Below are 26,916 nucleotides of genomic sequence, written 5' to 3'. Positions count from 1 at the left end.
ATAAGTTTTTTGGTTTTTGGTGAGAGCTTCGAGACTGTTGGGCTAGCGATGACTAAGCGCCGCCCTCACCGGCACCTTCTTCCGTATTATTGTTTATCCATGGTCAGACCATCGTACAAGTATAGATAGCTATCGAGAATAACATACTAGCACCCATTACTATCTCCTTTGGACGGGAAAAAGAGCTGCAGCTTACTGATTCCTTTCAAAGTCATTTGATGGTGTGGGACATTGCGCTGACCAGGATGAAATACTTCGGTTACTGGGCACTTCTGATTTTATCTTCACCCTGCTTAGCTATCCAGCCATCAACTCCAGATGCCATACCAGCGCCCATTCGCGATCTCCAATGGGGTCAGCTGAATTTCCTCCACACTACAGACACTCACGGCTGGCTGGCCGGTCATCTACAGGAGTATGGCTTTGCCATCTAATGTGCCATTGTTGATGCTCGCTGATGCAGATCGAAAAGGGCTTCCTATGGAGCAGACTGGGGAGATTATGTTTCTTTCACCACCCGCATGCGGGAGAAGGCACTCGCTGAGGGGAATGATCTGCTGGTAATTGACACTGGTGATAGGGTTGAAGGGAACGGGCTTTACGATGCTTCGGAACCCAAGGGCGCCTACATCTCCGACATTCTGCGTCAACAGCAAATTGATGTGATGTCCGCCGGCAATCATGAACTGTACAAGCAGAACACCTCGGAGACTGAATTCTTGGCTACTGTGCCCAATTTTTGTGGTAGCTACCTGGCGTCCAACATTGACATCGTTCATCCAACTACCGGAGAGCTCGTGCCGTTGGCTCCACGCTTTAAGAAGTTCACAACCGAGAAACAGGGCATCCGCATCGTCGCTTTTGGTTTTCTATTTGATTTCACAAAAAATTACAACAACACAATCGTCCATACGGTGGAGGATACGATCAAGACAAACTGGTTCCAAGAAGCCATTCGTGACGAAGAAGTCGATCTTTTCCTCGTGATAGGCCATGTTCCAGTTCGTTCGAAGGAGTACAACGCTGTTTTCGAAGAGATCAGAAACATTCACTGGGATGTGCCAATTCAATTTTTTGGCGGCCATTATCATATCCGCGACTATGCTCGGTACGATTCTAAAGCGTACGGGCTGGCGAGCGGCCGCTTCATGGAAACCATTGGATTTATGTCAATCGACGGTCTGGCCACCAGCAAGAATCGGCTCAAGCCTGCGCAAGCAACTCCCAGCTTCAACCGACGGTACATTGATAACAACCTCTACTCGTTTCACCATCACACTGGTCTTGACCGGGATTCTTTCCCCACAGAGCACGGTCGAAATGTGTCACATCTTATTCAGCAGTCCAGGGATGCCCTTCAACTGGATAGGGTCCACGGTTGCGCTCCTCGGGACCTCTGGATGACCCGAGTAAAGTATCCTTCTCAGGATAGTATATATACATGGCTGGAAAAGGAAGTGCTTCCCAATCAAATGAAGGATGACTCACGCGATGAAAAGCCCGCGTTGGTCATTGTCAACACTGGAGCCATACGCTTCGACATATTTAAGGGTCCGTTTACGCAAGATACGACATTCATCGTCTCGCCCTTTACGAGCGGTTTCCGCTATATCAAGGACATCCCCTACGAGAAAGCGCAAACGGTAGTAGAAATTTTGAACAAGCAACCGCAAATTTTGACTGCGCCTATGGACCACACAAATTGCACACCATGGACTCTTGCACCGCCGGAGCAATCAATGCATATGCACGACAAGATTGTGGAAAGCGACGATGTGGCTGCTCACTATCTTACTGATCAGAGTCGGCTTCCAATGAGCAGCCCATTCGCGCCTGAGGTTTTCCCTGGCTACACCACTGCAGATGATGGGGGTATAGACGGTGATGACACTGTTCATTCGCCAATATCGTTTTACCGCGTTCCCAATTGCATTCAAGCTCTCATTTCTCCAGGGACATATGCAGATCCGGAGACAGTGGATCTTGTGTATATTGATTTTATTGAGCCCTACGTGGCTCTGGCCGCCAAATTGGCGAGCCTTGATCTCGATTTTTCACGGGATAGTGACGTTTATATGCCCTTCGAGACGTTAACTGATCTTATTTTGGACTGGGTCAAGAATAACTGGAAATGCGAAGATGCATGACTCTGTTTCTAGTCTGGTTCAGATCATTGTCTGTGCCAATGGAATCAGTAAATGATCCGATTTACTATAGCCTATTATGATTGCATACATGCACTTAATATACTTTTTATACCATCATCCCAGGGATTATTCATTCCCCTCGTATTTTAACAAGCCTTTGCCTTTGCGGAATCCACTTAGAGTTTCCTGCACACCTGCAGCAAGCTCAGCGCCTTCGGTTTCCCAGGTCCATTTGATGTATTCCACCGGGATGTCTTTGAATTTGCCGGCTCGAGTCAACTCCAGCACATCATTAACTGTGTTTTTCTTGAGCTCAGGGTGTTTATCTCCCCATCTGCTCACCCAGAAACCGTCGAAAACAAGGTTCTTGAAGATCAGAAGTCCAGATGGCAAGGCGACTGGCTGTTTTGACATGGCACCATAAGTGACCAGGTGCGAACCTGGAGCAAGGGTCTTCGCCAAAGCAGTGGCACTCTTACCACCCACACAGTTGAGGGCTAGTCGGATTGGCTCCTTTCCTTGACGGGTGAATTCATTCACTATGTTCTTAAATTCTCCAGATAGCAGCTCGGATTCAGTAACCACTGCATTGGCCCCCAGGTCGTAGAGCTCCTTTTTCAAAGAATCAGTTTCTTCGGGTGTCTTTCTCTCGCGAACAACATTGATGGTTTTGATGCCCCATTCGCGTGCAAGTTGGATTGCAGCTCGTCCAACACCGCTATTTGCTCCGTTCTGGATGAGCCACTCTTCTCCAGCCCGCATCCAATCCCAGTTACAGAAATCTTTGATCATTCGGTAGGCAGTTACCGGATTGACACTGACTGTGCTGACCTGAAGCGGGCTCAGACCTTCTTTGTTTTCAATCTTGATCACCTGCGATTCATCTAATTGTGCGTGGGTGCGCCAGGTGCCTTGTCCTGTCTGCTTCATTACGACCCAGTCGCCTTTGGCAAGATTTTTGACGCTGGAGCCAGTGGCAATGACCTCGAATGCGCCCTCATTTCCCGCTACGGCAGACGGTTCCACTGTGCCAAGCGTGGTCTGGAAGGGCGGTTTGCTCGGGTATACACCTTGAATCTGATTCACATCGGCCGGGTTCAAAGGCGCTGCTAGAAGGCGGAGAGTGACTTGCGTCCCATGAGGAGGAGAGATCGAATGCTTGTGGAGCCTGGATGAGGGAGGACAAGTCAGGCTACCTATCTGTTTCCCAGCGATTGCATTCTAGGTGCTCTTACCGCAGAACATCCTTCGGTTCACCGTATCGCGAATAGACTAGAGCCTTCGATTGCGTATAGCCATATACTGAGATAAATCTCTTTTGCCCCAGACGCGAGTCAGGTAAAAGGACTTCATGCTGGCCGGATGGCGCTGGAAAGCGCAGAGGCGAAGCTCTGCCTCTGAGGCCGAGGGAAACACCGACACTGGAAGAGCTGGTAGCTGATCGCACCACAGTACGGAAAAGCATAATGACGTTTGGGGAGTGCCGAGCCCTTCTTTGACTGTTAATTGATTTCAAAGGATTCAGGTAAGGTCAAAGAGCCAGCTTCGTGTAGCAATTGTTATAATTGTTGTCGCTGGCGGCGTCGAAGAAAACCCGAATGACGTCGTTTCCTAGCCGTCGGGCCGAAGGAGGAAAGCAGCGCTTCGGCATAATAAATGATACTCATTCGTATTTGGGCAAATTATTGAACATTGGGTTGCTATATGGGAAAGAGTATGGTCAGGTTCTTTATCACTTGATATTTCTTGCTGGAGGACCTGGTGTGCCTGGTTTGCTGGCGCCCGTTGTCGAATGTGTATTTACAGATAGGCATGCGTTGGTGCAAAGCGACTCTCTAGAGAGGTAGTAGAACGATCAAATTCGAATTGACTGAACCATTTCTTAGGAGGAATAGTTCTCTTAATTCCTCGATCTTCGACAACTACGGAGGGCATTCGATGAAGTGGTACCGATCAGATACCGACCCTCGCGAGACTGCTTAAAACAACCGTCCCGACACTTTGCCGAATTGTTGTAAACTTCCTACCCACCGCATTCAAATGTACCTCGAGTTTTCCGAGCCTCTGCCGTCGGTGTCCCTGTCACCACCTACCATCACCGCTCAGGGTATCTAAATGTCCTTATTGCGGGAAGCTGAGAAATGTATCACTAACCAAAGGTCACATGCCGCCCTCAATGCCTTCATAACAACTGTGCAGAATTCAGGGCCTTGGCGAGAACAAGTGAGAGATGCAGAACTTAGGAGAGAATCGGGTAAGATCCCAGCAGCTTTTGTCCCGTTCTCTCTCTGACTCATTCGGGCACTGACGCATGCTTTTTGAAACGAAAAGGGAAATCGAAATCCAAGGTTGACGGTCGCTTGATTGCCTTCAAAGACAACATTTGCACGCGCGATTTTCCGACAACATGTGCCTCCGGGATTCTAGCCAAATTCACCAGTCCATTCAATGCCACCGTGGTGGAACAGCTGTCGGAAGCCGGCGCTATAATAGCTGGTAAGACGAACTTGGATGAATTTGGGATGGGTTCTCATTCTCTCAATTCATGGTTCGGCCCCGTCAAAAATCAGCGTCAGTACCAGGAAGGACGAATTCTCTCAGCTGGTGGAAGTTCTGGTGGAAGCGCCGTCTCTGTCGCTACAGATCAATGTTATGCGTAGGTGTTTTCGCTCCTGAATCAGTCGAACTTCCTTCCTTGGGGGGCATGTCTGGTGTGCTGAACAGGGCGTTCTAGGGCTCTTGGAACAGACACTGGTGGTTCGGTTCGACTTCCAGCTGCCTACACGGGCACAGTCGGCTTCAAGCCGTCTTATGGATTGGTCTCAAGATGGGGAGTCGTGGCATACGCTAATTCACTGGATACTGTTGGCATCCTGGCCAAAAATACCTCCAGGGCTCGCGACGTATTCCGTACGTGTCTCTGCGCTTCCCTCTCTCGATATGTCGGTTTGCATTGGAATCTGACTGCTCGGACTCAGGCATTGTGAATCGGCATGATCCACGCGATCCGACAAACTTGTCTCCACGCTCTCGGTCTCGCATAACTTCACACCTCCAGCAACCCGCTCTGTTGTCTAGAATGGCCTCGTCTCCTTTGAGGATCGGCGTTCCTATTGAGTACAACATATCGGAACTCTCTCCATCGGTGCGACGCGCCTGGGCTCTCTCGATAGCTTTTCTGAAAGAGCAGGGTCATACAATTCACGCTGTCTCACTCCCCACAACAAAACTAGCTCTATCAGCATATTACGTCCTTGCCCCAGCCGAGGCTTCCTCAAACCTCGCCAAATATGATGGCATCAGATACGGTTCCCGCAGCGACGGTCCGGATTCTGGTGGACAGCCTGACAGCTATTTATACGCCAAATCTAGAGGGGACGGATTCGGTCCCGAAGTAAAGAGGCGTATTCTACTCGGCGCATTCAGTCTGAGCGCCGATGCCATAAACAACTACTTTATTCAAGCGCAGCGCGTCCGCCGACTTGTCCAGTGCGATTTTAATACTGTTTTTAGAGCAGAGCAACCGATGGCCCCTTCCCGCCAGAGGGTAGATGCTGAGTTGAAATCAAAACAAGCAGAGGTCGACGTCCTGATCTGTCCCACTGCCCCTTCGTGTCCTCCGCGGTTAGCAGACCTGGTCGAAACAGATTCCATTTTCTCGTCCCTGAAAGCATACACGAATGATGTGTTCACAGTACCTGCCAGCCTGGCTGGTTTACCAGCTGCGTCTGTTCCAGTCAGTGTCGGCTGCCGGGATGGAGGTTCTCGCGATGCAGATCTTGCTGGAATTCAAATCATCGGACAATACGGGGACGATGAGCTTGTCCTCAAAGTGTCCGAGATACTGGAGGGCAAGAATTTTTGATGTAGCCTTGTGTTTCGCCTCAATCCCCATATCAATCTCTAGTTGCTGACTAACTTAGCTCACCCTGGACCCAATTACAGGGGAGGTTCAGTGTAGCAGGTCATGTAATATACATCATATTTGAACACATTAGAGTTTCAAGACAGAGATTGTAAACTGTATCGACTGTACCTGCGCCGGCAATCCATTGTGTTGTGGAAGTCCGTCGATCCTGAGTATCCATTCGTACACATGGCGGCCTTGATTCCTACGAGCGTCCCTCGTTCGAATGGGTATGGTTTACTAATTCAAAGATCTCCAGAGGGACTGAATCCGACATGGCGGGAGACAGATACGGCTCGGAACAAGCGAATCCCAGCCTGATCATGAAGAGAGATGGGTCTCAAGTCATAACATCTCAACGTCCTCTGTGGGGACTGCGTTCTCTAAAGGAGCTGAGGGTGTCGCAGTCTTGGGAGAACCCTCCTGACCCACGCTAAGAGCATCCTCGGTCGTTAAATGCCCTGCGCCCACGCTGGTGACGCCTGTTTCCAATCCATTGGAAATATTTTCGGTGTCTGCAAATTCCGCGCCAGGGGCTGAATCCGTTCGAGGATCAAACGCTGCCCCAACTCCGCCCTTCAGAACTTCGGAGCCCCCAACAGCACCGGCGTCAGCACTGTCAACTTCCGCATTGCCAACAACATCACCGTCGACACCGCCCCATATGAGCATTGCTTCGACCTCATCAACAATATCGGCAACGACGTCTTCGGCAATCTGCTCATTGAAGCGTTCGCCAATGCCCCGGACAGGTTCGCCATTCTCTGTGAGAGACGGTGGTCCAACCCACCAGGGTCCTTCAAAGCGACATTCCACGGCACCACCGCCATAGCAGCTGACAGCAGGGTAGTAGCCAATCATTCCGTCATCGGCGTTCTCTCGCTCGCCAATGCCCAAGTTATTGGTTCCGTTTGCAAGTCGGCTAGCCGGTGGAAGGAACGCATATAATTCTTTGAATGGAGTACCCAGCTTCTCTCCATTTTTGAAGATTGTGATGCTCGAACCTGGCAGCGTGCGTAGAGAAGGGTCTTCGCTGTTGAACGGCGATGGTGGACCAAATGTGGGTGTCTCTTTGAGGTTGAACGCATAATCCCGTAGATGTTTTGTGGAAAATACGTTTGACTGCTGCCAGCAGAAATCGGACTTATAGTGGAAGGGAATGCGATCCCGAATAAAATTTGTCGATGTGAGAGCCTCTGATGTCGGTGAAGTCCCATCTCCATCGACAGTAGGATCATACGTTCCCTCGACTACTTTCTTGTGGAGGGACAGTGGTGGAAGCGTGATGAGCATGCCAATAACGTCCCCTTCGCGAATTGATTCACCTTTCGGAAAAAAATACTCGCAGCGCATTCTATTGACCACTTCGCCGTTTACATCACGGATTCCGTACCCGTAGCAGTCAACACCCACGTTCGCATCAAGATCAGCCTCCCGTCGTGCAAATCCAAGACGGACATGACCCTTTGGCGTGCCTTGAGAAGGTTCGTTAGCTGAGATAGATTGCGAATCATTGGGAATCCCATTGATCACGCGCGCCTCGTAATAATATGCGCCCTCGCGCGCACAGACATTAGCACGCGCAGTATGCCATGCACTGCTGGCTGTTACTGCGCGCGCATCCTCACTGAAGAAGATTGCTGCGGGCGAATCCTCGAAACTGAACCGGGCATGATAAGGGGGAACATCGGTCTGACGGTACTTGATGTGTGGAAAGCTTGGATCGGCTATAGCATAGCTATAACGAAAGCCATTCTTATTTGTGAGTTTGTCAACAACCTCATAGAAGTCCCAGCTCTGACCGAGCACGTCTGATGTTTTGCGGTTCACAAAACTCAGCTGACGAGGCTGTGGCGGTAAAAGGTCCGAAGGCCTGGGTTCGGCGAGTAATAGGGGTCTGAGAATGCTGATATCGGAGCTCGGAAGGGCGGTGTTAGGGGCAACCGCGGCTTTCTTCTTAGGCGGGTTGGATTCCTGGTCGAGACCCTTGGCCTCTCTTTTCTTCCGGCTATCGCGTTTGTTGCGCTTCGATCTTGTGCCATCAGCTTGCACTGATGCATTGCTGGGAGGGGCAGGCGAGGATCGTGCGTTCTGGCTTGTGACTATACCACTAAAGAAAGGTGCGGTCCCTGGAGGTAAAGTCGGAGAATTGATGTTGGACGAAGGGCCAGACGACCCTACCGGCTGTATAGACGCCATGTGGGCGTCAATACTGGTTCACGAGCAGATTGTAACCTGATGATTGGCAACAACAGGCGCACTATGCGCGGCTCAAGTCAAATAACGCGACTCAATTCATTATCTGTATGTCTAACTGCGGGCTGCGCGGGACAAGCAGCTGTCGCGAGAACCTTGTTGCGTGGGAGTGAAAGGAGAAGATTTGAAATATGGCTTGAAGAGACTGCCTATATTTTGCGACGTAGAACTTAGGTAGGAACCTATAAGAGAACATCAGCGCGTTAGACCACTGATAGGCTGCAACGAAAAGGGAAATACTGAATCTTGGCTGCCCTTGCAAAGATAAATATCTCCAAAGGGTATAAGAGCAATTCGAGCCAATGAAAATCTCCGCTCACAGCTCTGCTCCCAATCCTTAATGGATTCAAGATCCTGCCTGATGTAATCTCCGATCCCGCTCGCAAGGTGTGATAGAACGAGTCTTCAACAACTTCAGGTGCGAATGACCTAAAGCAGATGATAAAAAGTAAGCCGTCTCAGTATGGCAATCTTGATAGACTAATATGGGTCCTTGTCACCAAGAAAAAATAAAAATCCATCCCTTTAATATTCAACAAGGGCGAGATTGACGAGCAGAGAGGTTTGGAGATATGACCTGAAAGCGGTCAAGATAAAAACGCCGGCAAAAAACATAGCGCCAAAGTCATCATTTCAGCCTTGCTTCTGTGGAGCGGGGCATCGGGCGGTGGCATCATTGGCCATTTAAGGTGAAGTATTTGCAGGCGGTAAGCTTCAATTCTCTGAATGTAACTGCATAAGGGGGGAAATTCTCCAACAGTCTGGCAGAAAAAAGTCCCTAAGTCACATGATCTTGAAATTTACACACATTTTCCCTTGCATGGCAATTGATATGAGAAAAAAATAAGAGTTCTAGACGTCGCTTTTCAGCTCCACTATACTTCCCTCTTTCGTTTGGGTACGAGGTAATTTAGTCTGCTCTTAATGCCCTAGGAGCAAGAACTGGCATTCATTTGGATATCGAAAAGTGAAAGCACACCATGCCCAAAGCAACATCCTCTCGAGCTGCAGCAGCAGCCCGCAGGCACAATCCCCTGGCCGAGGATATCATAACCTCGGGCCATCTACGAACCCAATCCAGCAAGAAGAGCAAGCATCAAGGGCGGCAAGATGAGGATGGTGAAGATGGCGAGCGTTTCATTGACGCTAAGATGACGAGGAAGATCTTACAGATTGGGCAAGAACTGGCGGAAGAAGATGCCGCGGAGCACGAAGCTGTAATGGGTGCAGCTAATACGGCAACTAATTCAGCATTTGATTTTGAATCGAGATTTGAAGATGATGAAGCTTTATCAGACGATGACGAGAAGTTTCGCGGAGACCAGTGGGGCGATGAAGACGAGGAGATCGAGGAAGTGGTAGGTGGTCTCAGCTCAAAGAAATATAACTTTCCTTTGTTTAACAATACCGCCTTAGGAGGTTGATCCAAATGACCTTGATATGTTTAACAAATTTATTCCTGGTGGCGACGAAGATCCTATATTCAACCCTCGAGGAACCGATACAGGTCGGAGCACCAACCTGGCCGATCTCATATTGGAAAAGATCGCAGAGCATGAAGCGAAGCAGTCCGGTAATGGTGGACCCATGATTCAAGGTGGAGGATTGCCCGAAGACGCCGTTCAGATACCCGCAAAAGCTGTTGAAGTTTACGAAAAGTGAGTACATTTGTCTCATCCGTTCGCATGGTCATTGTGCTTATGGTCTCAACCAGAGTCGGCGTGATACTGTCTCGCTACAAGTCCGGGCCTCTTCCCAAGCCATTCAAGATTCTCCCCTCCGTTCCCAATTGGCCAACTCTCCTCTCTATCACTCGCCCCGAGTCGTGGACAGCCAATGCTGTTTATGCCGGGACTAGGATTTTCATTTCATCGAAGCCAGCCGTTGCACAAGAGTTCATATCGACAGTCCTGCTTGACCGCGTTCGGGAGGAGATTCACGAAACAAAGAAGTTAAATGTTCACACCTACAACGCTCTGAAGAAAGCGCTGTACAAGCCAGCTTGCTTTTTCAAAGGTCTGCTGTTCCCGCTGGTATCAAGTGGTACTTGCACTCTACGGGAGGCACACATCGTCTCTTCTGTCATCGCACGTGTATCTATCCCAGTCTTGCACTCTGCGGCTGCTCTACTTCGCATGTGCGACCTGGCCGCGGAACAGTCCCTCAGATCTCTCGAAAGCACCGGTGCGGTGAATATGTTCATCCGTGTGTTCCTCGAGAAAAAGTACGCGCTTCCATATAAGGTGATTGACGCTCTCGTCTTCCATTTTCTGCGCTTCCGCGCTAGCGACAGTGCCGAGGACTCGATGATGACCGATGGACCGTCGGGGCCTGCTACCAAAGCGTATAAGCTTCCTGTTCTTTGGCACCAGTCATTATTGGTCTTTGCCCAACGTTACCGCAACGATATCACTGAAGACCAGCGCGAAGCTCTCCTTGACCTGTTGTTAGTTCGGGGGCACAAGGATATTGGCCCCGAGGTCAGACGGGAATTGTTGGCAGGTAGAGGGCGCGGTGTAGTTGTACCCGACCCAGAAAAGCAGGGCGCTCTTGACGCTGGCGATGACACTATGGATGTCACGTTTTAGGCAGAGGCATTGACTCTGATGAACTGTCTTGCCATGTTTTCTGTTCCTGGGTTTCTGTGACTGCGATGGGCGTTCGAGGGGTTCAGAAAAAAATGATTTTTTTGCATATATTCCCGGGGCGCTTGGAGATCTTATCATCAACGCTACTATTGCTCTTCCCTAGAGGGTAGTACCGATAAAGGGTAACAAAAAATTTCCTACTGTCAATATGAAATCCGCGTAGGGAATAGAATATGCATTCGGATAGTGGCTTCGCCATCACCTGTCCTCACACGTTGAAGAATTCACAATGGAATGCTCCATGATGCAGCCCCATTAGCACCATGCAAGTACTATCCCTCATGCTCATCTTGTCCCCTGAATATTCTCATGATTAAAATTAAACAAAAAGTGGTATTCCCTGGAATTCTCATGGCAGCAAGCGTATTAACAGTCCTTGGCGCATGAGAGTGGCCACAGGAATATTTTGCAGTAGTAATTTCAATCAGTTCTGTAACACTGCATTCATAGGCAACTTGCCATGTACTGGAATAGCTAGTAAGGCTGAGGCTGCGATACTGATTCACCAAGGTCAATAGCCTCAGACAGTGTACAAGCCGTTTGAAGATATCCTAGTATGTTGTACTTCGAGCAATGGGCTCCTGGCCTCCCTTGTCGCCCTTGCAGCATATTTCTTTAGCATAATCAAGGATCAATTCTGTTGAAGACAAAAATTATTTCAGTATCAAGGGTCGAACAGTATCCTCGAATAACGACGACCACCTTGAATAATATCCTTTGATCAAAGTCCAGATAAGAAGAGAATTCCTAATTACGGAGTACGGAGTACTCGACTTGCTTGCAATTCCAAGGCCCCTCATGAAGCAGAATAAGCCAACATTCAAGCACTTAAAACCACGGGATACATAGGTAATCGTCTGAGTGATTCTCTTTCCAAAGTTCGGAGTGTTTACGCTGCGGACACATGGATATCTGATAGTACCACGTAGTATCCAGTAACCAGGTAGATACACCTATCCGGTTCTCTACGGTTCGCCTTTTTTGGTTGTCTGTCCAGAAAGGTACGGGGGTACTATTGTTATTGAAGTCCGGAAAATTGTTCTCCGCAAATGAAGTGGCACACTTTGTGACTTAACATAGAAGTCCTGATATTAATAGCAGTGCTCCAGAGGTGATCCAGATTCTATTAATCAAGAATGGCTACCTCAATCTATCTAACGCTTCCTAATCCACAGTGGGGTCGCCACCAATCTACGATAATACCCCGTACCATTAACTACCTCACTTACCTGGGTAATTAGGCACGATATGTTCACAAGGAGTATCCACTACCAAGCGTTCAAGTGTTGGTAGCATAGTCTCATGCTGGTTGGCAATCATACAAGAAATTCCTAGTACAACATTCAATTAGTCCAAATTTATAGAATGTCTACTTGAGGGGTATGTTAAGTATGTACTCCGTATACTGCATGAATCCAGCCCACAGGACTCCTAGCTTCGTCTGGTTGGACTCGGTTGTTTCAGATATGGGGACGTTTGACTTTGAAGGGAGGCTTAGAGGGGCTGCATTGCCAGGGATAGCGAAGAGGCGGGGGCCAGATTTGGTTCACAGTTACGCCGTATATTGCCGCATTACAGTCCAATACCGTCATTATTGGCGTGCGCTACCCGCCGGTGAGCCCTTTTGAGGTGTGAGATTCGCGTAATTTTGAAACATTACCGTCGTTATGCTGACGGAGACAGCTCCGCCCCCTTGCTGACAGAATTGACCACGCTGGCCTTTTAAAGAGTCACCTTTCCCCATCACAACCTACCACTTCAACCAACTTCTGAACACTTGTCCTTTGTTGCCTCGGGTCGTTGTCCACATTACCATATTCCACCACATCGGCAGACCTCCGGCGCCTGGCTCCGGGTTTGACCGTTATGCCAACGTGGCTTTTACTTTTGTAAACCGGGCAAGTCGACGTCGTCATCAGACTCCTTCATCCCATACAAGGCGTGTTCTCTGCATCATCTTTCCTGAGATACTCGCAGAGAGCTGCAAGTACCCGTGATCTTGTCTACCGGATCTGCCCTTCACGCTTACAAAATGGAAGACACCTTCACTTCAGGTGTAGAGTCCTTGTCTGGTACACCAGCACCGGCTACCCCGCTGCTCACAGTCTCTCCTGCGGATACATCGTTGAACGCGTCAGAGACCAAAGTGCAGGAGACGAAAACCGAAGAGAAGAAGCCACCCAAGAAACGGAAGTCATGGGGACAGGAGCTACCAATTCCAAAGACCAACTTGCCTCCAAGGTATGTTCTATCGCGTCCGACGAAATCAATCAAGTCAGATGGCTTACTCTTATGAAGGAAACGGGCCAAGACAGAAGATGAAAAGGAACAGCGTCGCATCGAGCGCGTTCTCCGAAACCGTGCGGCGGCACAGACTTCTCGCGAGCGCAAGAGACTCGAAATGGAGAAGTTGGAGAACGAGAAGATTCAGATGGAACAGCAAAATCAATTTCTTCTCCAGCGTCTGTCACAGATGGAAGCTGAGAACAATCGATTGAGCCAACAGCTCGCCCAGTTGACTGCTGAGGTTCGAGGCTCTCGTACCAGCACTCCAAAGCCCGCTTCTCCTGCCACAGCATCTCCAACTCTCACACCTACCTTGTTCAAGCAAGAAGGTGATGAGCTTCCTCTCGAACGAATTCCATTTCCCACTCCCTCAATCACTGATTACTCGCCAACTCTAAAGCCTTCCAGTCTGGCTGAGTCCTCCGACGTGACACAACATCCTGCAGCGGTGTTGTGCGACCTGCAGTGTCAGTTGGCGGACTCGAAGGACCTGGAAGTGCTCTCCCCCTCTTTGACCTCGGCTCTGGCGTTGAACATGAAGCTGCAAATGACATTGCAGCTCCTCTTTCTGACGATGACTTCCGCCGCCTATTCAACAGTGATTCATCCACTGAGCCAGATTCTTCGGTCATTGAAGACGGGTTCTCCTTTGACATTCTCGACACAGGAGATCTATCAGCATTTCCATTTGATTCTATGGTTAATTTCGACTCCGAGCCTGTCGCCCTCGAAGGCATCGAGCCGGCCCACGGTCTTCCGAATGAGACTTCTTACCAGACTTCTAGCTTGCAACCCAGCCTTGGCGCGTCCACTTCGCGATGCGACGGGCAGGGCATTGCAGCTGGCTGTTAGTGAAAATGTCTCTCGGGGAACTTGGTCCGCCGGTGATGACGCGGGCCGACTGCACTGGGAGTCGTTGTTGACCTTCGCTTGGGCGATAGATCGTTTTGAGCGAACGAGAGGTCGAAGAAGAATTCTCTTAGCGAAATTTGAGCGAGGTGCGCGGCGTGATACTTTGGGCGACCGCCACAGGAGTACACGGGGTTCATGGAGTTCAAAGCGATTGAGCGAGACGTTGACGTCTCTGCTGATGGGTAAGGACCGATGAAATTTGGGCTGTAATATAGTGTATCTTTTCAATCGAGAGCAACTGGCAATGAGATGCTGGCCGTTTCGCTGTTTCTCAAAGGGATTCTGTTTTCCAAGGCGTTATGCCAATCACGCGTCATAGTAAGAAATATTAATTATTCTTCTTTAACGTGTACATGCGTTAGGAATAGTAACCACTTGATTCTCAAGAGGATCTTGTAGATGGTCAACTACTTCGGAGATGGGGATGATGTTGCCACGCCGCTTCGATAGTCGTATCAACACTATCCCCCACCTCTCCTAATTGATAACCTGAAGTCACTGCTGCATTAGTATTGCCTCCCGCCTTTCCGCCTCCAACGAAACTGTCGATTCAGCCTCAACTCGGTCACTTTCGCATTCTGCACACTTGTTAGCGATTCCACATCTTCTGATTTCAACAAGTTAGTTTGTTGTATCCCAGGCAAAATGGTTCGGAAGGATCCTATCTTCGAAGCCCGCACCAATGTCAAGGTAAGCTCCTGGGGTTTCCACCTGCGCGGAGCACTCTTATGTGCTACGCTCTCAACTGTTGGGAAATAAACAACGTATATCTGACGAATTCCCCCATTGTAGTTGCACTCGAACCGGCTTAAGAAGGAAGCTGCTCGCGCTGAAGCAACATTCAAGTCAGAAAAGGCAAAGGCGGACAAGGCTATGAAGAATCGCGAGTTCCAAATTGCCCGTATCCACGCCGCCTCTGCCGTACGAGAGAAACGAAGACAAGTAACCCTCAGAGCCGAGGCTGCACGGGCGGACGTCATAATAAATGAACTTAAAGCCGCTCAGAGTACTCGCGATACATCCCGAACCCTTGCTCTGGCGTCAAGAGGCCTGGATGCGGCGTCGAAGAGCGTCAATCTTGAAACCCTGGTATCTCATGCAAATAACTTCTTAGCGCGATCGGAAGATTTCAAAATCGCTAGCAGTGCGATAGAGGATGTTGCTCAAGGTGTCTCTATGCAAGAGTATGGTGCCGAGGGCGAGGCCGAAGTTGATCGTCTCATGGAACAGCTTGCAGACGAGGCGGGTGTGGACATGCGCATAGCCTTGGATGCTGATGCAGCTCCCAAGGAAGACGTCAAGGAGCAGAAGCAAGCCGACTCGGAGCTGGAGGACGGCTTGGGAGCGAGATTACGTGCTCTCAGAGCTGCAAGCTGAAAGAAATGCTTGTCTTCCTTTTGTTACCTTCCAGCGCACCGTTGACAGCTGGCCGATTGCTTTACATGTTACAAACGACAACCGAACGTTGCCGTCCGCTTGTAGCATCTGTCAGACTCTATTTGCCTGTTTCCTTCTGATGGATATTGACGAAGTTATGCCCCCCCCTAGTTTTGATTATCCGTCATTCTCGCTCTAAATAAGTGCTCCTGCATTTGCTGCCACAGTCTCATGTTCCAACTTCTTCTAGGGACCATCTTGTTTGGCGTAGCCTTCGGTGATACTGAATATTGGTTTCGATTTTCCCTCTAGTATTTCTTATGTCGACGCCAAACTCTAGCTTCACTTATCCTGCCTATACTTCGTTTTCCTAATGTCTCCTGGGATACAACCTGGTTGCGTAGAAAGCGTAAGACCTTAACTCTGCTTATTGATTAAGGACGTTCAAGAACGTAGGCTGACCTGAAAATAATATCAGCACACTCAAAACCCGTGCTTCTTGTTGTACAGCTAGCACTCAATCACTGTCCAGATTTAGGATTTTTCTGTGCTTAAGGCCTAAAGCGAGTAGCCCAGGACTACTGATGCGCTAGGGCACTAGATAGATTCTCTCGCATCAAAATGAAAGTAGCGCTCATTGTCTCATTCAAAAGACTTGCATTGGCACGATCCGACCTGCGTCTGCGTGTCTCTATCTAGAGAGTACTGAGCAAATATTTCGACCAAAATAAAAGGAAAAGTACTCACTCCAGTGTCGCCAAAATATCAACAAAATTACGGAGTCATGGCTGTCTCCCAGAGTCTGCATGAGCACATTATCCAGCACAAGGTACGTTCTAGGTATTTTCCGCCTTAGTACGTGGTATCGAGTATATCTGTAAGCCGTGAGGTAGGAGATTATCCATTTTCTAATTCTCCATACTTGAAGGAGCTAATAATGACAATGAATACTATTAACACAATTGGCTAAGCATACCGCTGAGACTCAAAGTCGCTTAAAAGAACCCCTGGTGACTGTCAATATTCTCCCAATGAGGAGCAAGTGAGCTGGTGTGTCTAGGCCTGTTCTAGGTCCCTTTTCTTCACAGTACAACCTTGCTAAAATTGCTAGTACCTATTTTGATCCCTAGCGCAGGATCTTATACGACGGTCACGTCTTAGACTATCCCACTAAATATATACCTGGTTAGACTGCTTGGTGGTGCCTGTCTGGTTCAGTCACTATCACAACTCGCAAGTCCTCTTCCTCATTTTCTCAGAACTTTCTCTAGTCTAGTTTCAAGAAATCTCGCTAATCCGCCACTCGCTGACTGGCCGAACGAGACAGAAAATGAGCTAACTGTAACCATGATCAGCCGGTCTTTTCATCTTGTCCCCTATGTTGAAGTCCGTCCAATTACCGCGCCGAGAAGGTATGATAGTTTGACAATGGCCACCCACAGAGGCATAGACCGAGCGGCTTATGCCACAGAGAGCTAGGAACTCCGTGAGTCCATAGACACGTACCCGTTAGCAAAATGCGAGAGCCTCAATCCGTTGAACCATTTCTTTAGGCAGTGCCCCTCTGTGGCGCAATGCGTTTACTCCTTTAAAAAAAAAATATCATGAGAAGGGTGGTTTTCCTTGATCAGATTTTCTATCCTTCTGTTCGACTCTTTTTCTGAGTCAGTTCCCTCTTTTGACAATCTGGGACCCCAATCTCCAAGTACAGCCAAGATAATGGCACCTTCACATTCGTTTCCACTTGCACTTCTGTCCCTCATTTTACATCAGACTTCTTGCGCCTTCGCTGCCCCCTGGATAGTCACCAAAGTGTATGAGCAAGATGTCGACACCTATGATTACAGCTACAGGACCACAACACGCACTCGCATTCATGAAATCACGCCGACAGCATCACCGATGCCTGCTGGCCTTTCAACAACAACTTATATAACTAGCGACAGTTATGACGATGCTGTCACAGTTGTTCAAGTGCTGTACCCATCTGGTGCAGGGATCAAGTCGACCTACAAGAACTACAATTACCTTGACTCAAATATTCTCACGCAGTACTATGTGAACATGGTATATACAGCGCCGACATCCTGCTCTTCGCAGTGGACGTTGACCACTGCAGTTCCGGTCTATGTCCCCAACGCCATTGAAGACGCTTTGCTAGCGACGTCCATGTCAACTAGCTACTCAGTGGACGACAGCAAACCCTTTCAACCAACCACATACACCAAGGCTCTTGCTTTCATTGATCCTACACAAGTGCCGGTATCGAGTCTGAGCAGGCTCAGTATCTCCAACAAGCCCTACACCATGTACCGAGAGTACGGGTGCTATGACAGCAGCTCCCATAGCGGTAGCAGCTACTCGTACTATGATGGTGGTGACGACCGCAACTGGCTCTACGATAGCTCTTATTACGGGGTTATATCTCCCCTTGGTATTCTGCTTATCTCCCTTCTGGGATGGTTCGGAGTATGGCTCATCATCGGCCTCATTGAGAATTGGTTTCAGTTTCGACGCTTGATGAGGGGTTGGCAGGCTCGCCGAGGATTCCCAATTTCTTGGTGCATGCTCGCTCCTATTGTCTCCTGTCTGCTTCTTCTGTTCTGCCGCAAAGGCTTTCAGGCTCGTACTTCCGAGGAGGCGCAGGTGCTTAAAGAGAAATGGGAGCAAACGGGATTCTGGAGGAAAGTCGGCCTGTGGCTTCGGTGGGGTTTCGGATTCAGTTATCCACCCATGCTGGGTCCTGCTCCAGTCAAGGTTGGAAGGCCGTCTAAGCGGCCTGTTGCTGCCACCGCTCCTCTGCTTAGCGTATCCCCACCACGGAGTGTCGTGTCAGATATCCATTCAGATTCGGGAAGCAATCGCGGAGACAGTGCTGCCCCTGGTCCAGCAATGGCCTATATTCCGACGTCAGGCCAGACGCTGCAAGTTCCAGCTGCAATACCGCCAAACGGACAAGTCCAACAACAGCAGGCCCCCACTCAGCCCATACTTGACAATCCTTCAACGACTAGCGGTGCTCTTCCCGCTGATCATAACATACATGCAACAGACCTGTCTAGTGAGCCCCGGGCATCATAGTCTGACATGTGTGACATGCTGTATATTTCTGGATGGGAAGTGAACGAAGAATCTTCTGCTATCTGACAACCATGTTTGGCGAGCTAGACACATGACCCCTGGATCAAGAGTCACTCTCACCGTCCCTTGCTTGGCGTTTAAAATATAAATGTCCCCTGTCAGGCTGCAACGGTCATTAGGATGCCACGTACATTGATATGTAATATATAATATAAGTGGATACTCGAGGGTGTTGAGAAATGCGTTCTTTCCTGATCAGAAAACGAGGTCAGTGGGAGGTCTTACATTAATTCACAGGATATATATAAAGAGAGATATATATAAAGAGAAAGGCTCGAAATCGTTTCCTGTACATCCCATCAAGTGTCGTTAGATGAGTCCTGGCTGTACGTAGGAACCCTTGTTAAACTTCGATTTCCTATGATAGGAGGTTTTTGCCACATCCAATCACAGGGCCGGCTGGCCTAATGGTAAGGCGCTTGACTTCGGATCAAGAGATTGCAGGTTCGATCCCTGCGTCGGTCACTTTTTTTTACTGGTCATATTTGTAACTGTGTAATCGACTGTACACGGTCAACCCCTATTGGGACTATGTTGATGCACTCTAGGGGGTTACTCATGGACTGTATTAAATGTGGCAATTGCCGTTACTCACGGATGATCATTTCTAATCTTCATAGGGGCAAAATTCTCTTGGTCGAGATATAGCCCAGCCGGGCTAGCTCAATCGGTAGAGCGTGAGACTCTTAATCTCAAGGTTGCGGGTTCGACCCCCGCGTTCGGCTTTTGTTTTTCAGGCGGCATGGCCCCTTTGCACTCTTTTTACTTGTGCTGCGTCTGACGCAGGAATAATACTTTTTTATTGCAAGTAATTTATCTTGCACTACATTGCTCGCCTCTCAGCGTGGCTTTTCTGAATTTGGGGTTGTGGGTTTGGACGCCGGAAAATCCAGGCACCGGTAGACTATATAATTCCCTTATGGAAATTATGATGACTGACCACTTTCGACAATAACACATGTGGCTGCATTCTATATCCTAGGACACACGCTGTTTGTGAAGGTGGACAAGCACTTGGAACCCCCTTGACAGACTGGCTTATCGCTTGGTAATAAGCCTATGGAATTTGGGAATCTGCCTGAAATGGTCTGCAACAAAGAATCGTGTCTCAGGAGGTAAGATGATGGACGGTACAGCTGATCCATCACAATCAAACAGAACGCCGCATGGACGACAGGCCGCATGTTTGAATTGTCGAAGAAGCAAAATACGATGCAAGCGCAGCCGCGAGGATATCTGCTGTGACAGATGCAAACAAGCAAATCTGGAATGTATCGTACCCAGCCACCATCTTGGTAGACAAAAGGGTGTTAAGAAGTCAGAGTCACCGGACCCTATCCCTACTTCTATTACAATCATAAATGCTTACATTTGCTTGTAGCAAACGCAAAGGACTGGAAAAAGCGTTACACCAAATAGAGAAGGCGATCAAACGCCCCAAGACTGATGCAGCAGGATCTGATGCTGCTGAAAAACTTATTTCAGACCTGCAAGATCTCCTTAGCAGGGCACAAGGGCATTCTGCACGGAGTGAGGTCGAGGAGATATCAGATGACCTTGACCGGTCACATAGGAGATCTCCTCCGCAAGGTGCCACTGCTGGGGACAATCTAGCCTTGGATGATGCGGAGAATCCATTGCAACTTCTCGCGAGAGCCTCTGACCTCCAATTTTCGCCCGCCGAATGCCGTGACGCACCCAGATTGTCCACTCCATCCGTATCACAATCGTCTCTCAGACCACATAGTAGCCCCAACGAGGACCTGCCAATTGCCAGATCTTTTTTCGTCCCAGTCAGGGCGAACCTAGACCTCGGCCCGGACATGGACCCTATCGAACTGGGCCTGATTACTTTGCATGAGGCAGAATTACTTTTTTCTTTGTAAGTCAACCTATTAGACCCAAACTGTAATCTTGTTGGTGAACTGACCAATTCGACAATAGCTTCTACGAGAATTTGGCCCACACGAGGTGGGGCCTGGATCCAACTGTGCATACTGTGTCATTCGTACGCTCACAGTCGGCCTTTCTTTTCACTTCAATGCTGGCTGCAGCTGCCCGGTTTCACCCTTCTGCAGCCGCCTTATCCAAAAGACTAACGAGGCACTGTACATCACTGGCTTATAAGGTCATTGCCCAGCGTTATCGATCAGTGGAAATTGTTTTGGCCTTCATGGTAAACGTTCCATGGATGGCCCCAGGGAGCAGTTCTGGCGATGATGACACATGCTCCTATATTGCAATGGCTTTGACTGTTGCGTTGGACCTTTCTCTCAACAAGATAGTGACACCCGCAACTAGTTTTGATAGTACTCTCCAGAACAGGCTTGCGAAGACTGATTGCATTGATGCAAAGAGAGCCCTGCACATGGATGGATTCGAAGCTATTGATCCGGCCTCGGAATGGGGCCGAAGGTTGTTACGTAGACGCGAGAGGACTTGGATCGCGTTATTCGTCCTCGAGCGTGGGTAGGTGCTGAAGCTCATAGTCGAAGATATGCATACGGCGAATTCGGCTAATCTGTATATTGCAGTGTCTGTTTGGCCCGCGGACGAAGCTATACAGTTCCCCCGACTGCTCTCATTGAAAATTGTGACAAATGGCATATCTCTGATATTGCCGATTCTCGAGATGGGCCGATGAACTCTATGGCAGTTCTCCGGAGGAATCTCGTAAGACAACCCCTCGAAATATCTTTGTTATGCTTGGTTGCTTGCAGACAGCTAACATCAGTACACGGCAGGATGAACTTCTGAAAACAGTAAAATCGCGTTGCGACAGTTGCCGACTTGGGGACATCGGATCGGAAGCTGCTCAGTTGTACGGTGACTCCTGTCGACTTTATGGCTCTCGAAGATGGCTCACTCGCCTCTAGGATCAAGAAACTTATTGAAGACTTCTATGATCGATGGTACGCGGCTTGGGCTCTTGAGATTGGTGGACCCTGTAAGTTTATTTATCAACCTTGTCCAGATCAGCTTCACATAGCAATTCCGTGCTAATATAACTCGGAAAGCCCGCTGCCTTCCGCCGTATGTCGAGATATTGGTAACACACACGCAACTGTCTACATATGGCGGTGTGATCAATCATCCCACAGCACCACTCGAAGTCAAGCGATTTTTTCGCGCCGCTGGCCTTTCTTCCGCATTGAATGTCATGCGGGCAGCCATTCAAGGAGAGTCGCGGCTAAAGTCCATGCCCAATAATACAGTGATCATGATCGCCTTCGCTGCATGCTCTGCCCTTAGCCTCAGTGTGACGCCCGTGGACAGCAGGTCCAGCTTGGCACCGAGCGTGCGACATTTGATTGAGGAAACGGCTGATGTCCTCGAACGGATTGGGGCCATCCCAGCTCACAGAGAAGGTGCATCTGTCTTGTATGGACGACTGCTACGAGAGCTTGTTAGACGTGCTCATATGGGCCTTGTTTCTCAAAAACATACCGAATCAGACCCGGTAGAGCCCTTACGGCCCTCCTCTACATTGAGCGATTACTGCCCCATACCTTCAGTGACACAACCACCAATGGATCCCTCTACGCTATGGCCAGAGACGCTACAGTTCTCCGCGATGTCTGATCACCAAATTATCGATGCAGTGAACAGGGCTGACTCGGCATTCGGCATGAATATTCCTGACGTCCCACTGGATGATCTGATGAACTGGGATTGGTTCGACTTCGCCAATGCAGGCGACCTGGGTTTCGACCAATAACACCAACATTGAAATCCACAGTAATACCTTAGGTACCGATTCTCCTGTGCGCTGCAATAATGTTGAGCGTGACTGTGAAGTTGTGGGTCTCGACGTCCTGTCGGTGCCCAGAAGTAGTTCCGATTGCCGAACGGTGCGTCCCTTGTCGATTTACATAAGAGACACCTTAGTGCTCTCTCGATGCAGAGAACATTTATTAGAAGATCTCAATCCACTTTCACCCAATATACATGATTCGCAGCCCTGTTTATCTATTCTGGGTGGCATACTTAGCTTAGTGTTGACGAGGAATGGCGACTTTGCGGGGTTCAGCAATCGTATCTTCAATGCGGAGAACACATACTGTTACCCGTCCATGGTTTCAGTTAGGGACATGCTATAAAGGACGTGGGGGACCTGTTCTTCGAACAACAAACATTTGTTATGTACGATATTCAACTGCTACTCTGCAACAACAGACACCTGCACCCAAGATTGAGCGTGGCGCTTCAAAATTATTCAGCGATGCAGATGAGGCTGTCGCTGACCTCAAAAGCGGATCTACAATCCTGAGCTCTGGATTTGGCCTTTGCGGTGTCGCAGGTATATATCTCCCCAGCAAGAAGATGGGTTCAACAAACATTGACATTACTCAGATACGCTTTTATCGGCGATTAATCGTAGAGGAGTGGAAAATCTGCATTCCCTCACAGCAGTTTCGAACAACGCTGGCGCTCCTGGAAGAGGAGGACTTTCTACACTTACTCAAGCTGGACAAGTAGATCGGTTGATCCTATCCTATCTGGGGAACAACAAGGCCTTGGAGAAGAAGTATTTGACGGGGAGGATTGCTATTGAGCTATGTCCCCAAGGAACATTAGCCGAGCGATTACGTGCCGGAGGAGCTGGGATTCCGGCATTCTTCACTCCTACTGGGGCGCGTAAGTTTTCCTCTGTCGAAAGTCTCCATACATTGCATCTGCAGTTCTGACTCTGCTTTATTTCGCAGACACATTACTCCAAGCGGGAGAAATACCCGTCCGGCTAGATGAGTCTGGGAAAGTATTGGAGCGTGGCACACCACGAGAGACGAGGATATTCAATGGCAAAACTTATTTGATGGAGACAGCCCTCACTGGTGACGTGGCTATCCTTCGTGCTTGGAAAGCAGACGAGGCAGGAAACTGTGTTTTCAGGTAAGTTTGTTGTCTGCTCATGCATCAGTCGACTTGCTGAACATTGGAACTTCCTCTAGGTACACAACGAAGGCATTTGGTCCGGTCATGGCGAAAGCTGCCACTCTTACTATAGTGGAGGCGGAAAACATCGTTCCGGTCGGTTCCATTGACCCTAATGACGTCGACCTGCCGGGCATCTTTGTGGATAGAGTTGTCCCTGCCACGGCAGAGAAGCACATCGAAATCAAGAAATTACGGACTCCCGAAAATGAGGATGCGGGTAAGTTCTCGTGCGATCCTGCCATGGTTCGGAGAAACCGCATTGCCCGGAGAGCTGCGAAGGAACTAAAGCAAGGATATTATGTTAATCTGGGTGTTGGTAAGTACCTTAGGCTTCTCGAGCCCGTCAAGCGCTGACACTTGTCCAGGAATTCCCACACTGGCTCCGTCATTCTTACCAGAAGGTGTGAAAGTTTGGGTGCAGTCAGAAAATGGTATTCTCGGCATGGTGAGGTAGCCTTCAGACTTGGCCAAACAACATCAACTAATGGTTATGACTAGGGACCGTATCCCACTGAAGACGAAGTTGACCCGTAAGTCCTGTCCATTGGACATGTGTGTGCGTGAATTAACCAGCTTGCAGGGACATCATCAACGCCGGGAAAGAGACCGTCACCCTCATGCCAGGCGCAGCTACGTTCGATAGCACAGAATCGTTCGGCATGATTCGGGGCGGACATGTTGACGTATCTATCCTCGGGGTGAGTGAGGAAGAGTATGCTGGTGAAGGGATAGAGTACGTGGGCTAATGATAAGCAGGCCCTGCAAGTGAGCGCCAACGGCGATCTAGCGAACTACATGATTCCCGGAAAGGTCTTCAAGGGAATGGGAGGAGCCATGGACTTGATCTCCAATCCAGACCAAACCAAGATCGTTGTCGCTACTAGCCATACTGCCAAGGACGGATCACCCAAGGTCGTCGCCGAATGTAGCCTACCTTTGACAGGCGCAAACTGCGTCAGTACGATCATCACGGAACTGGTAAGTCTATTGACCAAAATGCGACCTCAGTCTTTATAGGCCGACTGACCGCGGCTGTTTAGTGTGTTTTCCAGGTTAATCGAAGTAAAGGGGAGCTTCTGCTGACGGAGCTCGCCCCAGGGGTAGAAGTTGAGGAAGTCCGAAACAAAACAGGGGCGAACTTTGCTGTAGCAGAGCAATTGGAGATCATGGAATGAGATCGCTCAATCCCGACATTGGGAAATCGCACATGATCGATGCTGGCTGCCATGTGGATAATGCTTCGTGTAAACATCATGTATAGAATATTATTATGAACCATTTTTCTAGAATCTTGAACAAGGAAGCGGGTGTAGCCACCATTTCATCCTCCTGTAAGACTTGACAGGCGACGTGATTTGCATGGGATACACAAGGCCGATTCCGAGAAATTGAGCAGCGGCCTTTGTATATTATATATAGCCAATGCGAGCGAAGATGTCTCTATATACATATATACACTAAGGGTCATCCAAGTCTAACCACGACAACATCATTGACACAGAGCATCTAATCACAGCTTAGAGGTCCTGGGCGGCGCAAAATTTGACCCCGCGCCCTCGCTGATCGATTGGACGATATCATCCACGCTGGCCAATATCCAGGTATTACCCTCATCACTTGCCAGCCACCGGGCACCTTGCTCAGTTTCGACATCGTGAGCCCATGATCCATCTTCGATTGCCTTTCGCAGACCAAACACATGCGATGTCACTTGCGGTCCCACACCAGACTGCGCACGCAAGCATGAAATCGCGATAATAGACGTCACGATGCGGCCAGCATTCGCGCCGGTAGTCCGTCCAGCGGGATCCGACAATAGGGCACCGTAATGGCTATTCAGAATGTGAACGGGCAGATCAGGATGCGAACCCGCCAATTTGCTGATAAGCTTGGTTTCAAAGGGCCGGTAGATGGAGTCCCACAAGGCTCGGCCGCGCCTACCAATCTCATTGATATTCCCGGGGTCTGGGGCTCGAGTCGGAGTACGTGATAGTTTCTTGCTGACGGGTTCGGGCAAGCTCGCTTTGAAAGCATTGAGGCAGTTGATCGTCCGCGGGATGCCGTTGAAACTGATGCATTTCAGCCCCACCTCCCGCATCAGCTCTGCTGTGGCTACGCTTTCCTCCTCTGTTTGAGCCGATGCGACTAATTGAAACAAGATCGCGAGGGAATCGGGAGAATTCATGGTCATCGTGGCGGCTGCCTGTTGGCCGAAGATATAAGGATCAGTCAAAGCTTCAGGACAATTCGCTGGGTGTTTTCATACGGGCGAGTGAGGAAGGGTTAACGAACCGACAAAGCCAGCCATGACGATGAGGAAACATTGTTTGCTAGAGCACTCTGCTGAATCTTTTGGTACACGGAGCGTATATTGCGAGGGGCAGGGACAGTATTTGGCCGCGCACCCGGGGCGTTGATCAAAGCCTTGAGGCTGTTGGATAGTTTTGACATATCCTTTCAATCTCTTCAATCCGCACCAATGAAGTAGAGTATTTTGCACAAATGAAGATAGTGAGAGATTTCGGTCTTATGAGCAAAAAAAATGCTCCGAGACATGCCATGATCTTAACATCGGCCATTTACCCGACCAAGATGTTGATGATCGATGCCTCGGCGCCAAAACTGGACTCCGGGCGGTGTCGGTTGAGTCCGGCAACGCCAGCGGAATAATACGTAATTACAAGCGGTAATTACCAGACTAGAATCACATGATTACTACAGAGCGAATCAGTATTCCCGAGACCCCAACGCCAAGCTTTCCAGCCCAAAACTAAGCAACACGGGATTGTCTTGGGCTGGGGTAGAAAATGCGGGGATACAAGCAGATAGCACAAATTCAGTTTGTATCCTCCCATCGGTTGCAGAAATGATGGCCGAAATTGGAGGACTCGTCACGTCTTCCTGCCAATCTTCTTTCGGATACTTAACTCGACCCCCTGCTACGATATACTGTTCTGAAGATCTTGATTGCTTTCATTCTCATGTTCTCTCTACAGTTTGTCCGTACACATAGTCATGGATACGATGAAGCCTAGCCATGAGACTGTGGAAGATGTTAAACCCAAGTCATTAGATAACATGGCTTTCGATGATGCCTACCAACAAAAGCTGACTCGAAGTATTCTTTTCAAGCTGGACACGAGGTATGTCCGCATCCAACGTCTATGGTCATTAGATAGCTAAAATATCCCCGGATAGAATCCTTCCCGTTCTAGCTCTTCTTTTTCTATGTTCTTTTCTTGACAGGTAAGGAAACAGAATATCTTTTCAATTAGTACCAGATTGAATATTGATCCAAAGGCTT

The 26,916-nt window shown here is 49.1% G+C and overlaps 10 protein-coding genes and 2 non-coding genes across 12 annotated transcripts; 9 read left to right on the top strand and 3 right to left on the bottom strand.

Moving 5' to 3' along the window:
- Positions 1-218: 218 nt before the first annotated feature.
- Positions 219-2,147, top strand: Aud_002832 (metallophosphoesterase family protein; the record flags this gene model as incomplete). The annotated part of the gene is made up of 2 exons (XM_043287789.1): positions 219-415; positions 473-2,147. The coding sequence occupies 2 exons, from the start codon at positions 219-221 to the stop codon at positions 2,145-2,147; spliced, it is 1,872 nt and encodes a 623-aa protein (XP_043143724.1).
- A 126-nt stretch (positions 2,148-2,273) lies between these two features.
- Aud_002831 (enoyl-[acyl-carrier-protein] reductase) lies at positions 2,274-3,612 on the bottom strand (the record flags this gene model as incomplete). Its single annotated transcript, XM_043287788.1, has 2 exons — positions 2,274-3,315; positions 3,383-3,612. 2 exons carry the CDS (start codon positions 3,610-3,612, stop codon positions 2,274-2,276), a joined length of 1,272 nt encoding a protein of 423 aa, XP_043143723.1.
- A 650-nt stretch (positions 3,613-4,262) lies between these two features.
- On the top strand, positions 4,263-6,012 carry Aud_002830 (glutamyl-tRNA(Gln) amidotransferase subunit HER2; the record flags this gene model as incomplete). Its single annotated transcript, XM_043287787.1, has 4 exons — positions 4,263-4,401; positions 4,479-4,803; positions 4,882-5,057; positions 5,126-6,012. The coding sequence occupies 4 exons, from the start codon at positions 4,263-4,265 to the stop codon at positions 6,010-6,012; spliced, it is 1,527 nt and encodes a 508-aa protein (XP_043143722.1).
- Positions 6,013-6,399: 387 nt separating this feature from the next.
- Positions 6,400-8,253, bottom strand: Aud_002829 (SPRY domain-containing protein; the record flags this gene model as incomplete). The annotated part of the gene is made up of 1 exon (XM_043287786.1): positions 6,400-8,253. The coding sequence occupies one exon, from the start codon at positions 8,251-8,253 to the stop codon at positions 6,400-6,402; it is 1,854 nt and encodes a 617-aa protein (XP_043143721.1).
- Positions 8,254-9,290: 1,037 nt separating this feature from the next.
- On the top strand, positions 9,291-10,898 carry Aud_002828 (snoRNA-binding rRNA-processing protein ENP1; the record flags this gene model as incomplete). The annotated part of the gene is made up of 3 exons (XM_043287785.1): positions 9,291-9,668; positions 9,727-9,968; positions 10,025-10,898. 3 exons carry the CDS (start codon positions 9,291-9,293, stop codon positions 10,896-10,898), a joined length of 1,494 nt encoding a protein of 497 aa, XP_043143720.1.
- Positions 10,899-12,990: 2,092 nt separating this feature from the next.
- On the top strand, positions 12,991-14,352 carry hacA (transcription factor HAC1; the record flags this gene model as incomplete). Its single annotated transcript, XM_043287784.1, has 2 exons — positions 12,991-13,199; positions 13,257-14,352. 2 exons carry the CDS (start codon positions 12,991-12,993, stop codon positions 14,350-14,352), a joined length of 1,305 nt encoding a protein of 434 aa, XP_043143719.1.
- A 449-nt stretch (positions 14,353-14,801) lies between these two features.
- On the top strand, positions 14,802-15,533 carry Aud_002826 (putative SNF7 family protein Fti1/Did2; the record flags this gene model as incomplete). The annotated part of the gene is made up of 2 exons (XM_043287783.1): positions 14,802-14,846; positions 14,949-15,533. 2 exons carry the CDS (start codon positions 14,802-14,804, stop codon positions 15,531-15,533), a joined length of 630 nt encoding a protein of 209 aa, XP_043143718.1.
- Positions 15,534-17,252: 1,719 nt separating this feature from the next.
- Aud_002825 (uncharacterized protein) lies at positions 17,253-18,614 on the top strand (the record flags this gene model as incomplete). The annotated part of the gene is made up of 1 exon (XM_043287782.1): positions 17,253-18,614. The coding sequence occupies one exon, from the start codon at positions 17,253-17,255 to the stop codon at positions 18,612-18,614; it is 1,362 nt and encodes a 453-aa protein (XP_043143717.1).
- A 453-nt stretch (positions 18,615-19,067) lies between these two features.
- On the top strand, positions 19,068-19,139 carry Aud_002824. The gene has a single exon. It is a non-coding gene; the product is annotated as a tRNA-Arg (tRNA).
- Positions 19,140-19,326: 187 nt separating this feature from the next.
- On the top strand, positions 19,327-19,399 carry Aud_002823. Its single transcript has one exon. It is a non-coding gene; the product is annotated as a tRNA-Lys (tRNA).
- A 636-nt stretch (positions 19,400-20,035) lies between these two features.
- On the top strand, positions 20,036-24,787 carry Aud_002822 (uncharacterized protein; the record flags this gene model as incomplete). The annotated part of the gene is made up of 16 exons (XM_043287781.1): positions 20,036-20,556; positions 20,619-21,143; positions 21,209-21,347; positions 21,419-21,495; positions 21,551-21,621; positions 21,692-22,349; positions 22,414-22,525; positions 22,851-22,974; positions 23,028-23,312; positions 23,381-23,567; positions 23,627-23,928; positions 23,978-24,057; positions 24,111-24,142; positions 24,193-24,310; positions 24,369-24,590; positions 24,653-24,787. The coding sequence occupies 16 exons, from the start codon at positions 20,036-20,038 to the stop codon at positions 24,785-24,787; spliced, it is 3,588 nt and encodes a 1,195-aa protein (XP_043143716.1).
- A 335-nt stretch (positions 24,788-25,122) lies between these two features.
- Aud_002821 (uncharacterized protein) lies at positions 25,123-26,063 on the bottom strand (the record flags this gene model as incomplete). The annotated part of the gene is made up of 2 exons (XM_043287780.1): positions 25,123-25,815; positions 25,905-26,063. 2 exons carry the CDS (start codon positions 26,061-26,063, stop codon positions 25,123-25,125), a joined length of 852 nt encoding a protein of 283 aa, XP_043143715.1.
- Positions 26,064-26,916: the final 853 nt, after the last annotated feature.

This window comes from Aspergillus udagawae (assembly GCF_001078395.1).
Source record: "Aspergillus udagawae IFM 46973 DNA, scaffold_2, whole genome shotgun sequence".
NCBI classification, from domain to species: Eukaryota; Fungi; Ascomycota; class Eurotiomycetes; order Eurotiales; family Aspergillaceae; genus Aspergillus; species Aspergillus udagawae.
Note: the sequence above shows the minus strand (reverse complement) of the source record. Positions and strands in the feature narration are given on the sequence as shown.